General features: G+C 42.4%; 1 protein-coding gene across 5 annotated transcripts in view; it reads right to left on the bottom strand.

Annotated features, from left to right (window-relative positions):
* SCAPER (S-phase cyclin A associated protein in the ER) overlaps positions 1-13,967 on the bottom strand; it is a 440,234-nt gene that overhangs the window by 2,798 nt on the left and 423,469 nt on the right. For all 5 annotated transcript variants that reach the window (XM_058542151.1, XM_058542150.1, XM_058542152.1 and 2 more), the window contains 2 exons: positions 3,292-3,483; positions 472-523 (listed from right to left, as the gene is read on the bottom strand). In XM_058542151.1, coding sequence (XP_058398134.1) covers positions 472-523; positions 3,292-3,483 — 244 coding nt within the window. The remainder of the gene's footprint in view (positions 1-471; positions 524-3,291; positions 3,484-13,967) is intronic.

Here is a 13,967-nt window from a genome sequence, read left to right as displayed (position 1 = left end):
TTACATTTTTCCTTTTCAATTAAAAATATCAAGTACTTGAATTAGGGGTAAAATATGGGCTACTATTATTGGTAATTTTATTCTGAACATGGACAGGGAACCAAACCTATGTGATTTCAGCATTTATGTGAATAACGTAGGCCAATATTAATGATCTGATTGTCTCCTGTATTACAAAGTGGCTCTTTAGTAATTAGTCACCATTTATTAGATCTTGCATGAGATAAGTATAAATTACACAAAGATGTTTTGTGCTTTTCTTTTACTTCCATAGATTTCTCTTATATTCTGATGTACTCATGCTTGATGACAAAATTGATTTTTTACTCACTGAAATATACTTGGTATCCGAATTTCAAATATTTTAGGTGATGTAATAAACTGATTTCTCTAACAGTTCCAGAGGGTGGAGTGAGAAACTCGTCCATTCAGCTAACAAACACAAGATATTTAAAATCAACAGAGACGTACCTTTGGGCTGATAAGACTGGTTATCTGCCTGACCTGGAGTCTGTGCAAAATCCTGTGTGAGATGAAAAAAGTGTTTTTATACCAGTGCTAGGAACAGAGAATTTTGCTAAGGGCAGCTTTAAAAATGCTTCTGAATTCTGCAACAACTATTTTTGCATGAATATTCTGAAGCCCAAATATAAAAGCTGAAGAAACTGATGTTATGTAGTTTAGGTTCTCACAAATTAAAAATAAATAGTGATGACTCTTAAATCTTGCAAAGTATCACCAGGGGCCAGGTTGCTGCCTACTGTGGAAATTACAACTTTATTTTACATCTAACAAACTAAACGCTTTAGCCAAATTTATTGTCTTAGAATATTGACAGATTTTTAACATTTTTAAAAGCATAACTATAAAAGCCCTTATGTGTTCTGCAGCTAAATCTTAAAGTCTGGTAATTTTACTTTTAGATGGAAAGTGAAAAATGTCTTATATAATGTGTAAATTTTCAGAAACCTATGACCAACTACCAGCTCATATTTTTAATATCATTTTCTAGTGACTATTAGTATTCTAACACATGCAGACCTTGAAGAACCATTTTATAAACTAAAATCCAATGTATATTCATTCCCTTGAGCACAATTATTTATAGAAAAAAAACACGATTTAAGTCCACTAATCTAACATGCTACCTCAAATAAGCATTACAAGAAATTTCTGTAGCATTTACAAAATTTGTGTGTTAAAATGTATGTTAAATGTGTTACATTTACCTTAAATTACATTTAAATGTGTTAAATGTAATACAAAAGAGTAGGTTTAGACGTACTTTGAGAGCAATACCAGATGAAAACAGTAATATATATGATCTTTACTTTAGATTCTGATATCGTTTGTATTTTTATAAATTGTTTTCCAAGCAGTTGAAAATGTAAGGGACTAAGTTGGTACAGATGCAGAGCTGTCTGTGCTCAGCTATCACTGTCTTGGTTGAGGCGCCTCTGCACATCACCGCACTGGCAGTCTCTAGCCCCCTTTCCTGCCTTACTTTTCTCCACAGCACTTAAACCATCTGACATGCTATTTGTTTTACTTATTTATTTGTTTTTGGTTTCACCCACTTTAGTGAAAGATCTATAAAGGCAGGAATTTTTATCTGTTTTATTGATTGCTGTATCCTCAGTGCCTAGAGCAGTGCCCAGCATACTGCAGGCACTCAAAAATTACCTGTTGAATGAAAGAATGAATAATCTGAATTGAAAAAGATCACAGTCTTAATAAAGTTTTATATAACCACCATATCAACATTTAGGATTCTTCATATATTCTTAGAGCCTTAGGAGTAAATTAAATAGAAAATACATTATAAATAATTTTAAGATTTTAATTTAACAATAAGACATTTTTTGAAAATCCATACCCTACCTGTAGATCCGAATAACTCTGAAAATTTTTTCGGAAAATGGAACCCAGACTCAAACAGGACAATTACGCTGAAAATAAAACTTTCTAAACATAATTGATATAGTTGTGTTTATTCGTTGATCACTGAATAGAGGATAGTTTAAAAAATGTAAACCACTAAGTGCTGTCTAAGGTGAGAAAGGTTTGGGGGACTCTTTAGCCATCTCAACCAGCTGGGCAGGCAACACCACACCCTTTTAGCAGTGATATAGGTATATTAGCCAGAGTTAGGAACAATCCTAATACAGAGATCTGCTTTCTGTTTCATTATTATGAACAGAAAAAACGTTGTCTATCAGTCACGTGTGTCATGGAGCAAAAACACATTGGTTTTATGGTGGAACATTTGAAAGAAAATGGAAGATTTTCAGCAAATAATGATCTACAACGACAGGAAAAAAAAAATCATAGGGTTAGCTAATTATTAGCAAATGTTAAAGAATAGCCAACTTGATTTTTCTACTGTCAGTTAACTGAGTTAATTTAGATATGAAAATATTGCTTTGCTACAGCATTATTCTGATTCCAGTCCTACCGAATTTAACTGGATCAGAAAAATATAAGGCCATACTTAAAAGTTTTAGATGTTTTAAAAAAGCAATATGACAGGTTTTTATTACACATATACACAGACATATGTGTGTATATATATATGAATCATATTTGTTTAAAAATTTACAAATAAACTGGTTTTAATTGACCTTTCTTCAGCAATCATTATCTATTCCCTATAGCTATTTTAAAAGCAAGATGAGGGGCCGGCCCCATGGCTTAGCAGGTAAGTGCACGCGCTCTGCTGCTGGTGGCCTGGGGTTCAGATCCCAGGCGTGCACCAATGCACCGCTTGTCCGGCCATGCTGAGGCCGCGTCCCACATACAGCAACTAGAAGGATATGCAACTATGACATACAACTATCTACTGGGGCTTTGGGGGAGAAAAGGAGGAGGATTGGCAATAGATGTTAGCTCAGAGCCGGTCTTCCTCAGCAAAAAAGAGGAGGATTGGCATGGATGTTAGCTCACGGCTGATCTCCCTCACACACACACACAAAAAAAAAACCAAGATGAATGTAATGGTTAAAGACTTAAAGAAGTCTGGCAGTCTTTTAAAAACATTTCCTTAGTGCATGTTTACCATTTCATCAACTGGAAAAATATGCTTTTCTTGAAATCCTCCAAGTAGAAATTATACAAACATCAACCCCAGTTTTACTATCCTGATATTTTAGAAATTAATTTTCAAGCACAGAAATATCCGAAGTTTTTAAAAGGTACTGTGGATGGCAAGAGTAAGCAGCTGGTTCACTTTTAGTCTTCAATCACATCAGCTTACACATAAAGCCTGAGAATCAGGCGTAACACAGAAGGTACCTGAATGAACGTGGCCAGCAAAACACAGCTCATCTCTTGCTCCAGAATGACCTTGTTCTGATGGTTGTTGTAACAAGCAGCGATAAGCGAAGGGAACAGCACTTTGATCAGCCGTGGATCACTGAAATACTGGAAGGGCAACTGGCAGAGCTTCTGCAGCACCGTGGGGTGACGGCCAGACTGTACAATTACCTGAAACAGAGGAGGGACCTGGGTCAACTGCCAAAAAGCCCCAGCCTACCCTTCACACCCCTCACCACCCCCTAGCACAGTGTCAGTAAGAACCAGGGAAAACACACTGAAGAAGTGTAAGGAGAAAAAAAAAAAAAAAAAAAAAAAGACTCCTAACTCCTTACCAGAGCTTAATTTAAGTGATATTTGAAAGGAGCAGAAAATAAATTAATCTCATTTCCTAACTTACGGAAAGGACTCCAAAAGTTCTGCAGCCATTTAAAAATTATTATAATCCGTGATAAAGGGTACAGCTACCATGGAGTGAGGATGCCTGTGAAATGGATTCAGGATACACACTGCTTTAACAAAGTGTACCCCACCTCCCCCTTACAAGTAGAGTAGCCATATTCCTTAAAACCTGCAAAGAGCTCACTCACAAGAAAGATACCCGCTCCTCCAGCCCTGCCCATGGCCATCTTCCCCTAACCTAGCTCATGAAATATACTGAATGTAAATAGATCTATTCTGTATACAGACAAGCCCTGGAAAGAAAAGGGGATTGTGAGGGGAATGGGAACAGTTTCAGCAAGCACAGGCTCCAAAGATCCTTCCTCCAATCCATACTCCTTATCTGTGCTTCCATCAGTGCCATTGAATCTAAAAGTGGAATTGTTTAGATAAATGAGACCGTTGTCTTGAAGCAATCTAGGTTTACAACTGTGTACATTTTAAGAAATGGGGCAATGCAATTAATGGGCTTGCAGGGAAGCCCTCCTAATTTACTCCCTAGGCCTACATGATAAACTAAGAAATGTCAAAGTCAGATCTGTTTCAAGTAACCCCGATTAGACGGTTCTAATATGAAAGAGCTGGGTGACCCAAAGCCCACTTCTTAGTATAGGAGGAAGCTCACGGAAGGTTAGGAACACTGTAAAATCTAAGGTCAGGACTGTAAATTGTACTTGGAAAAACACAATTTTACAGGTACACACCCAGACAGGACTGCATTCAAATTAAAACCAGAAGGAAAGAATGAAACAGCAGAGGCAGGAGAAACATAAATTACAGGGATTTACAAGTTTTCAAAGTACTTTTAACAATACTTTAAGAACATACTCTCAGATGATAATGCAGTTTGGTTTAAGAACAAAATCAACAAAGTAATAGTTCACATATTTTAGTTCAATAGCTAAAATGACATCAAAAACCTTTAGAGAATGTTGATAGGGACTTGTTAATACTTTCAAATCCAGCAGGAATTTTAAAGACTCACAGTGTGACAATTCAGCACATGGCTATGTGCTGCCATTTCTGACACTGGCTGAGAAAAATATGCCCTATCATCTACTTTATTGATAAAGCATTTACTTAAATCTTTATTTTAGTTATTACCTACAAATTTTGTGGCACAGCCAAATGATCACCACTTTAAAATTTATAATGATACTGTTATTAGAAGTCTCTGTCCCCCCCTTTGGACAAAAATTAAGAACAAGTTTTTCTTTGGAACTTCATTGTTAAAATGCTATTATTGGAAGATTCGCTAATTGAAAAGATGTTAAACTGGCCAGTATGGCTGGCATAGGCACAATGTTAACTCAAAGACAACTCCTCGTTCCCAGTAAATGAGCACACAACATGAGAGCTTAACTGGAACTTATTCCATCTGGACTCTGGACCCTTACTGGGGTGAAGCAGTGCCCCTAGGGGCCTGTTAGTCCCCTCCAGGAACAGAGCTGGCTGTCAGTTGCCTGTTGAAGAAGTGAGTTTACAGAGGTCACCAGCAGTGCAGTGAGATGATCTGTCCGAGGCCACTACTTTTAAGTACCTGGGCTGCAGAAGACACAAATGGAGGTAGGCAGTTTGGTTACCTTGGGACAAGGAGTTCTACCCATAGGACCACCTATGACAGAACTTAACCAGGTTACAGGTAAGGGTCCACCAGGGGTGGTGAAAGCTGTGAGCTTAGCTGTGAGCCAGAGTGGGACAGAGGGGTGGCAGCTTGATGTCATGAGCATAGCTGAATGGTCAGCTGAGTGGAAGCAAGGCTAGGATGCAAACAGCCTGACCTTGATGCTCAGGGCCTTGGGCACTAGGAAAGAGTTGCCTGAGAGGCTTCTGACAGATGGGGGTGAGGGCAGGGCTCAGTTTTATTTCATCTAGTCATTCACTCGCAGGCCTCAGAGTGGTCAAATATCACTTCGGACTGCTCAAGCTTTCCAAAATCAGTAGAGAGTCATCACAGGACATGAAAGTCTTGCTGAACAAAAGGAATATACACAATTAAGGGAAATCTCAGATTTACAATATGATGTTTTCTCTCTATTTGCCTTCCTGATGGAGCTGTAACTAAATCAATAACTGCTGGTCTGTCACCTTTGTCGGGACAAAAGGCTGCTGCTAAGGCCTAAGGTGCGTACCACCCTGAGCTTGGCTAGGCCAGCTGCCCCTCCTTTCAGGGCACACAGGCCAACATAGACATAAAGGGACTTCCCACAGAGCCCCTTTCCAGAGCACTGCACCAAGGGGAGGGAGATGCCTGGCTCTAGATTTCTTTGGTGGCCATAATCATCAGAGATAGCAGGTGGGCAGCTGGTATGGCCCCAATAATGAGAAATCTCCTCTCAGGTGTGATGTCCACTTACAGATGCAGAGCAGGGCTCCAAGGAAACCAAGGGAACTTCTATCAACATTCAGATAAAAAGAGATTGAAACTGAACCTTCCACTTTCTCTTAGGTGCAATTCTAAAATAGGTATTAACTAAAGAACTAAGAGATCTGGCTTCCTGCCTTTACTCTAGTCACCAACTAGTTGTGCGACCCTGAGCAAATTGCTCAATTGCTCTGGGTTTTAAGGTGGTGAATTAAAAAAAAAAAAAAAACAAACTTTGTACTGAAGTTTAAGCAATTAAGTGAATAGCTCAATTTTCACAAAGTGAACATACCTGTGTCACCCGTACCCAACTAAAGAAAGAGAACATGACCAAGGGTGTTGGATCTTTAAAGATATTCTTTTTCACTGAAAATAAGATTCCTACATTTTGAACTTAAGACAAATCATATAGGAAATATTTGACTGTATTCGAATATAAGAGAGAGTATGTCAAGACCTTCTTGGATCCATTCTTGATCATTCTCTGGAGAGAGGACCACGGGCAGCAAGGCCCTTCCTTTGGTCTTCTAAGCAGAAGCCAGTGGGCATAATTCCACAATCACTGAAGAAGGGCACCTTTTACCCAAAGGCCCTGGTACTCACCACTTTTTTCTTTAGTATCATTGGTGAGGGGTTAGGGGAGGAGGGGAGGGAGGGAAGGAAAAGGGAGGGAGAGGGAGAGGGAGAGGGAAAGACTCCCACTTCTTCTTTTTGGAACTATCAACAGTTCTGGGAAGAAGGGGCTTTAGAAAAAGGAAAGTTGCATGTTGCCAATGTGTGCTATAGCCTGGTAGAAAGAGAGCCAGGAGGATCTGAATGCTGGCATTAAAAAGGAATCTAGAAAAAAAAAAAAAGAATCTGGAGTAGACAAGTGGACATGCTGATTCTTTCATCTGCTGACCCTTGACCACCCACTAGGCCTTCTGGCTCCAATCTTTGTGCTTTCTACCAAGTGAAGTACAACTTGGTAAGCATAAATTGTACCAAGAGAGAGAGCCAAAAGAGAGCTCTAAATTCAGCAGACATTTACTGAGTGCTTCCTGTGCCAAGTGCTATAGAAGACACAGAGAGGAATCATGCTTTAGCTCTCAGGGAGATGAGGTATGTACACAAATGACAATAATACAAAGGAGCCTGGCTCATCAGAGAGGGAAGAATAAAGTACTAGGGGACCCCACGGGAGGGAGAGATTACTCCTTACTTAGGTGAATGTGGAAGGCTGCACTGAGAAGGTGGGTTGGACTTTCAAGGCTGGATAAAATCTGGGCACCTGGCAAAAGTACGTGGAGGAATTTTAGGCAGCGAGAAGAGGCTCCTAGATTCAATATCAGCCTGTCTTAGTCTGCTCAGGCTGCTATAACAAAATACCATACGCTGGGTGGCTTAAACAACAAAAATTTATTTTCTCACCATTCTGGACCCTGGAAGTCTGAGATCAGGGTGCCAGCATGGTTGGGTTCTGGAAAGAGCTCTCTTCCTGGTTTTCAGATTGACACCTCACTGTGTTCACGGCCTTTCCTCAGTGAGTGTGCATGGAAAGAGAGATCTCTCTCTCTTCCTCTTCTTGTAAGGCCACCAATCCTATTGCATTAGGCCCTCACTCTTATGACCCATTTAACCTTAATTACTTCCTAAAAGCCCTATGTCCAAGTACAGTCACATTGGGGGTTAGGGTTCAACATATGAATTTTGGAGGGACACATTTCAGTCCATAGCACAGCTCTGATTCCTCATTGCGCCCAGCCAGAATGTTTTCTTAGAAAGGCTATCCTCACTAACCAGGTGTATTTCAGAGTTGACTGGGTCAACTGTCTCTCAGTGGCCATAAGCCGTGAATCTGCAGGTTCAAGGATGCTTGGAGTTAGGTAGCCCTGGGCTCTAGGACTGGCTCTGGTCAGTTAACCAATCTGAGCCTCAGGGTCCTTTCTATAAAACAGTGGTAGATGGCAGCCTTCAGGGTTTAGATGAGGATCAAATGAGAAAGCGTCTATGACCACAGTGTAAACACCAATGTTAGTTATGAGCATTTGGTTAGCTCCCCAGCTCTGCTGCTGAGTCTTCTCCTGCCAGATCTAGCTTCCATACACTTGCAGGACCAGAACTCCCCTCCCAGTGTGAGGTCTAATGAACACTTTCCATCGTCCCATCCCTATCTCGCCATAAGGGCTGCTCATTAGAACAGGGGGTCTGGCAGCAGCAGGTCCTACTCTGGCTGGGACTTATCAGCAAGCTTCATGCCATCTGGGAAGCCATTGCTGTGGCCTCTCCCTGGCCCTCCCTGCACAGGAGAGAGCTATGCAAACAGTGCTGGGGATACTCGCCAGGATCTTGTGGCGGCGGCGTAGGAAGTGCATTCTGACAGCTCTGAAAAGAAAATCCCAGCAGGGGCACGATCCAAGAAACACAGGTAAGTGGCAGAGAGAAACAGAGGCTTAGCTTACTCTATGTGTGTTTTAAGGCTGTTGTGCTAGACGTGTCAATCTGAAAACAGCAGGAAGGCCCAAAGCTAACAGGCTGGTGTTGTGGGCTCCTGATTCAGACCCAGGATGAGCTTCCCTCAGCACTTAAGGAAATCCTTAAGCCCAGGAAGTCTTCCCAGGCAGCACAGCCAGAGACAGCCTCTCCTTGTCAACCCAAAGACGTGGCAGCAGCTATTACATATTTAAGTGTGTGTAGCTTAATAACCAGTTCCAGAAGGGCAGTGTCCTTTACTATTGTGTCCTCCATTGCTCTGCTGGAGGGCTAGGCACATCAAAGTTACTGGAATGAATGAATCAAAGTGACAGAGGGTCTCTAGTTAACAAACTCGTCTGTGCCTTGCCTTGGGGAAATATCATACCACCTCTCTTCTCATGAGGTACAGATGCCATTTTCTCACTTGGAGGTCTCAAAATGGTCTCCACATCATGTTGCCTTAGGTCTATTCATATCTAGTCCCTTGCTATAGACTGAACGTTTGTGTTCCCTCTCAATTCACATGTTAAAATCCTAACCCCCAATGTGATAGCATCAGGAGGTGGGGCCCTTGGGAGGTGATTAGGTCATGAGAGTGGAGCTCTCATGAATGGGACTAGTGCCCTTATAAAAGAAACCCCACAGAGCTCTCTAGTTCTCTTTCTGCCATGTGAGGATACAATGAGAAGCTGGGGTCTGAAACCTGGAAGAGGGCTCTCCCCAGAACCTGAACAGGCTGGCACCCTGATCTCGGACTTCCAGCCTCCAGAACTGTGAAACACTTTGGAACTGTGGAACTTTGTTATTGCAGTCCAAGCTGACTAAGACATCCCTAAAGAATGGATTTTGTGATAAGCTGTCTCTTACCCTAGAAGGAAGTTGGGCTTGGGATCCTGAGGGTCCTGGGACAACTCAGGGCTCTCTGGCCTGGTTATAAGGAGAGGTCTGGAAAAGATCTTCCCCATTCGTGGGTGGCAGGTGACACTGGTCTCTCACTTGGTTTGAAGGAGTCTAAAGTCTTCTAGAACAATGCATTGCCAGAACCTCAGCAACACCTAACACAGCAGAAAGCCTGTCGCTGGCAGAGACAGTACTCAATAGTCTGTAAGGCCCCTCTACCTACATTATTCGAGGCTCTAAACACCCTCTGAGGTGAGCAGACAGGGATGACTATACTCTTGTATAAGAAGAAATCTAATGCTCAGAAAGTTTAAGAGGCTTGCCCCAGGTCTCCCAGCCAGTCACTGGTGGAGCTGGACCTGGAAAATTCTTACGACTCTGAGTACTGGCTTCTCTCTCACCTCTCAGGCCCATCCAGGGTATCAGATTTACGAGGCCGCCCCTTCCTGGGCAGAGGGGCTCTCTGTCGCTGGGCCTGAGCTCCTTCTCATGACTGGCTGCCAGCCAGCTTCTCGCACGACTTTGCCAGCCCAGATGAAGATGAGTATGACATACTTCCATTCTAAACAGACTAAACCAACCGACATACACAGATTAAACCAACACAAAAGGTCTTTCTTCAAAAACCTATATTCTACTTGGCTAGGTATCAAATAACCAGTTCTTAGTTATGTGTCGGGCTGTGCCAAGCGTTTGTCTCAAACTATCAGTCACAAGAACTTGAAAGAGAAGAACGGTTGGTGATGGGGCTAGATTTTCAGGAGTGAACTGTTGGAACATGTGACTGAAATGAGCACCGTCTTGTGATGGTCTTGCAGTCGGCTGCCTTCTGGGTTTTGAGTGTCTGCAAATCTGGTTTTATATTTTTGAAACAAATGCTATCATGTATAATATATTTATAACGTTAATCCCTGGTATGACCTGAATAGTTTTTCCCAACAGGTAAATTAAAGAAGAAAAAAAGGAAAGTGGAGGTTGGGTACTGAATAGTTATAAGTCTGGTCTAGAAATGCAGTAGGCCTGGGGAGAGTTTGCAGGTTTCACATCTGTAAAATGACAACTGCTGTACTCACTTCATCCCAAGGAGAGTGGCTAGGAAGGCCTGTGGAGAGTCTATCATGTTATATAAATGGAAAACTTTCATTCTCCTCACTCAGAGGGCCCCTTTCCTCCAACTGTGACCACCTGGACTGCAGCCAAGAACCAGGAAGTGAGCAAGCAGGCTGCTGAGCAGATAAATTAGTCCATTCATCAAATATTCAATGAGCATCAACTCTGGCAAGTGCGGCGTGAGACACTGGGAATGGGATACTGAACAAGTCAGCAACATCCCTACCCTCACAGGGTGCCCAGTCTTTCCACAAAACTCATGTCAATTACTCACAGAAAAGTTCTGCAAGCTCCACTTCAGTACACCAAGTCACATTTCAGAAGCCAGTCTAATAAAAGTGGTTTTCCAGCCTACAGTAGGTTGTAATCAGCAAATTAGGAGACTGCTGCAGACAGGTAAATTGACAACAGGACGAAGTATCAGCTGACACTAATAAGTGAAGGGGTGGGAATTAAAATTTTTTCAAGAAGAAACGAGAATTCAAAAAGTTGCCTGGAACCATTTAGTGTAAAAGTAAATATCTCTACCCTTTTCAATTGGTCTTGACAGCATTACTGTTGTAGTAAAATATCTTACTAATTATAACCCATTACTTTTACTTAGTACCCTACAATTTAAAAATTTTCTTCCACATATATGATAATATTTATGTGCCTAATACTAGAGTAGGCACTCATTTCTTAAGGCATCAAAAAATATATAATATATTAAGTATAATTTAACAAGGCAGGAAACTGTAATATTTAAAAAATGATCACAACTAGTTAATGTTAAATAAACATCATGTTTTAAAGGTAAGTTTGGTCATCTGCAAAATTCACTTATATGGGAACAGCTCATTCCCTGACCATACCAAAACTATAACACCAAATAATAGAAATAAACTAAAAAAGGTTTTGTAGCAGTTTCTTGCTCCCTCTCCAAATCTATCCATCCATCCATCCTTCTACTGTAGACGCAACCATGGTGTCCTATAGTAAAGTCTCCAGCTCTCTAGAACTCACCTACACTCAAGAAAACAAAACAGAAAATGGTCAAGTTCTGTTTTACCTACTCATACTCTGTGAATCCTGCTGATTCTGTGAAGATCTAAGAGTGATCCTGAATATCCCCCTTAGTTAGGAGGAACTCTATTAGTGGTTTTAGAAAGCTCTGCATTTTATTTTATTTTTTTTTCTCAGAATGCCCTCTGGCAAGTTTCTAACTACTTATGTCCCTGGGACCCCAGCTCTGTGTCTGCCACGGACCTGAAGACAGAACCACACATGGTCCTGCCCGGCTCCAGATGCATGAGCAGTTGTTTAGGCTAAGACAGACAGATGTGAGACAGTTTTCAACAGTCTCAAGGCTGTAAGCTCTGTGGGGACAGGGGCTATGTCCCTTTTATTCCCTGCTGTATCCCTAGTATATGGCATAGTGCCTAGCACAGTGCCTGACAAACAACAGGTGCTCAATAACTATCTGGGGAATGAATGAATGAGGACTGAGCTTTGGTTCCCAAACCTGACTCCAGGGGGCCTATACCTACCAGTGAAGGCCCTTACTCATCCAAGGGCCTTCACTGCCCTCAGATGAGACTGTCTTTGGATTTGCAAGAACAGCTGAGTGGGTACTTTACCCAGCCCCTATCAAATCCAACAGCCTCTTGGCACAAGGGTACAGGGAGTAGGGGTAGGGTGGGGCAGGGGCAGCTTCTTTCAGCAAGCCTTGTGAGCTAGTCTGTCAAACCTAAGGCTAAACCAGCTCCATTGGTCAGTGTGGTAGGGTGAGTGGAGCCAGACACAAATGGATACAAATAGTTAACTCTCAGCAATACAAATTCTTTATGCCTAAGAATTCTTGTTTTGTTTTTTTCCTTTTCTTGTCAGAGACCAGATATCCTCAACAGAGGGGCAAAAACAGGCGTCTAGACATCTAAATTCATTAAAAGAGACAGCCGAGAGAGTCTGTAAATCATTGGAACAAAGAATATTTTTGTAGCAGAGCAGAAACAAAGCAGTTATTGCATTCCTCCCCTCAAAACTGGTCCTGCTACAATGCTAGGGTGAAGAGGTGGCCAGCCCAGCGCACAGGCCAAGCCTCTCTGTCCACATTGCTCTTGACAAGTCTCATCACACCTGAAGCCTGGACACAGGACAGAACAATATGACAGGAGGGGACTTCAGGCCAGTGACCTCTACAAATCATACAAAGAAAATGGCATGCCCCAAACACACACACTTTGTTTCTCTAATCTGATGCTTTGTGGGTAGAGTAGGGAGGGTGTAGAAGTGGCTTTATTTAAATACTACGGGCGAAAAATTTGAAGAGTCTGTCCACATATGTGATCAAATCAAATTCAGAGCACAGAAACACAAAGATTCCCTTGGCTCACACTGCAAATTCCTCTCCTCTCCAACTTGCTTCTGCCATAAGATAGACTTCCAGGCTGAGATTAAATGCAGAGATCTTGGCAGACTGTGGGGGAGATAGGCCCTTTAAGTAATAGTCGTCTTCCTGGTGGTCTCAGGGATTCACTGCTGTCTAGCACCAGCAGAGCGGCAAGGAGGAAGGAGAGAGAGGGAAGAAAGAAAGCAGGGAGGAAAGCAGCCAGGGTGACGAGGAGAGTTTAAGCCAGTAGCTGGGGGCTTGGCCTCTCACAGGCTCCTGAAACCAAATGATCCTAGAGAAACAAGGGCTTTCCTCATGTAGTAAGGGGTGAATGGCTGTCTGCTGTGTTCCTCCGGGGAAACTGCCTGAGAAGGTCCCTGACTTGCTGTTCTCTGCTTCCTGTGGGTAACAGGCTGTGTGCTGCGTACCACTAGCAGAGGGATGCAAAGAGGCTTCTGGGCAGGCCTCCTCCTCAAACATCATTCTGCTCCAGCAGGAGTGAATAATGCTTCAGAACCAGGGGCACCTGCTCACAGGCATAGGGCTCCAGGATGGATGTCCTAATGCCTATATTCCCATTCTCCACATACTGGAGTGGACTTTGAGACATAGGTCGAGGATATCATCCTTTGCTAGTAACGTATAGGGCTCCTCATCATCTCCCAGAGGATAAATCCCCAAGTTCTTGGCCTAGCACATAGGTCCCTTCGTGACCTGGGCTCAGTCTGCTTCTTCACTCTTAGCTCCTGTTCTTTCCCCCACCTCCTAAGTTCCAGTCAGAAGGAACAGCTTGCAGTTCCCTGAACCTGCAAGGCTACTTCACATGTCAGTACCTCTGCTCGTGGTCTTTCCTATGCCTAGAATGTCTTTCCTACCTTGCCACTCGGTAACTATCTGCTCTACTTTCAGATATCAGCTCAAGCACTGCCTCCACTGTGAAATATTTCCAAGAGGAACCTCCAGCACAGATCCAGGTTTATTTACTGTCTGTCTCTCCGTTACCTCCTAGAACGT

Source organism: Diceros bicornis, chromosome 5 (assembly GCF_020826845.1).
Source record: "Diceros bicornis minor isolate mBicDic1 chromosome 5, mDicBic1.mat.cur, whole genome shotgun sequence".
Lineage (NCBI taxonomy): Eukaryota > Metazoa > Chordata > Mammalia > Perissodactyla > Rhinocerotidae > Diceros > Diceros bicornis.
The sequence above is the reverse complement of the archived record's forward strand: the minus strand, read 5'-3'. Positions and strand labels throughout refer to the sequence as shown.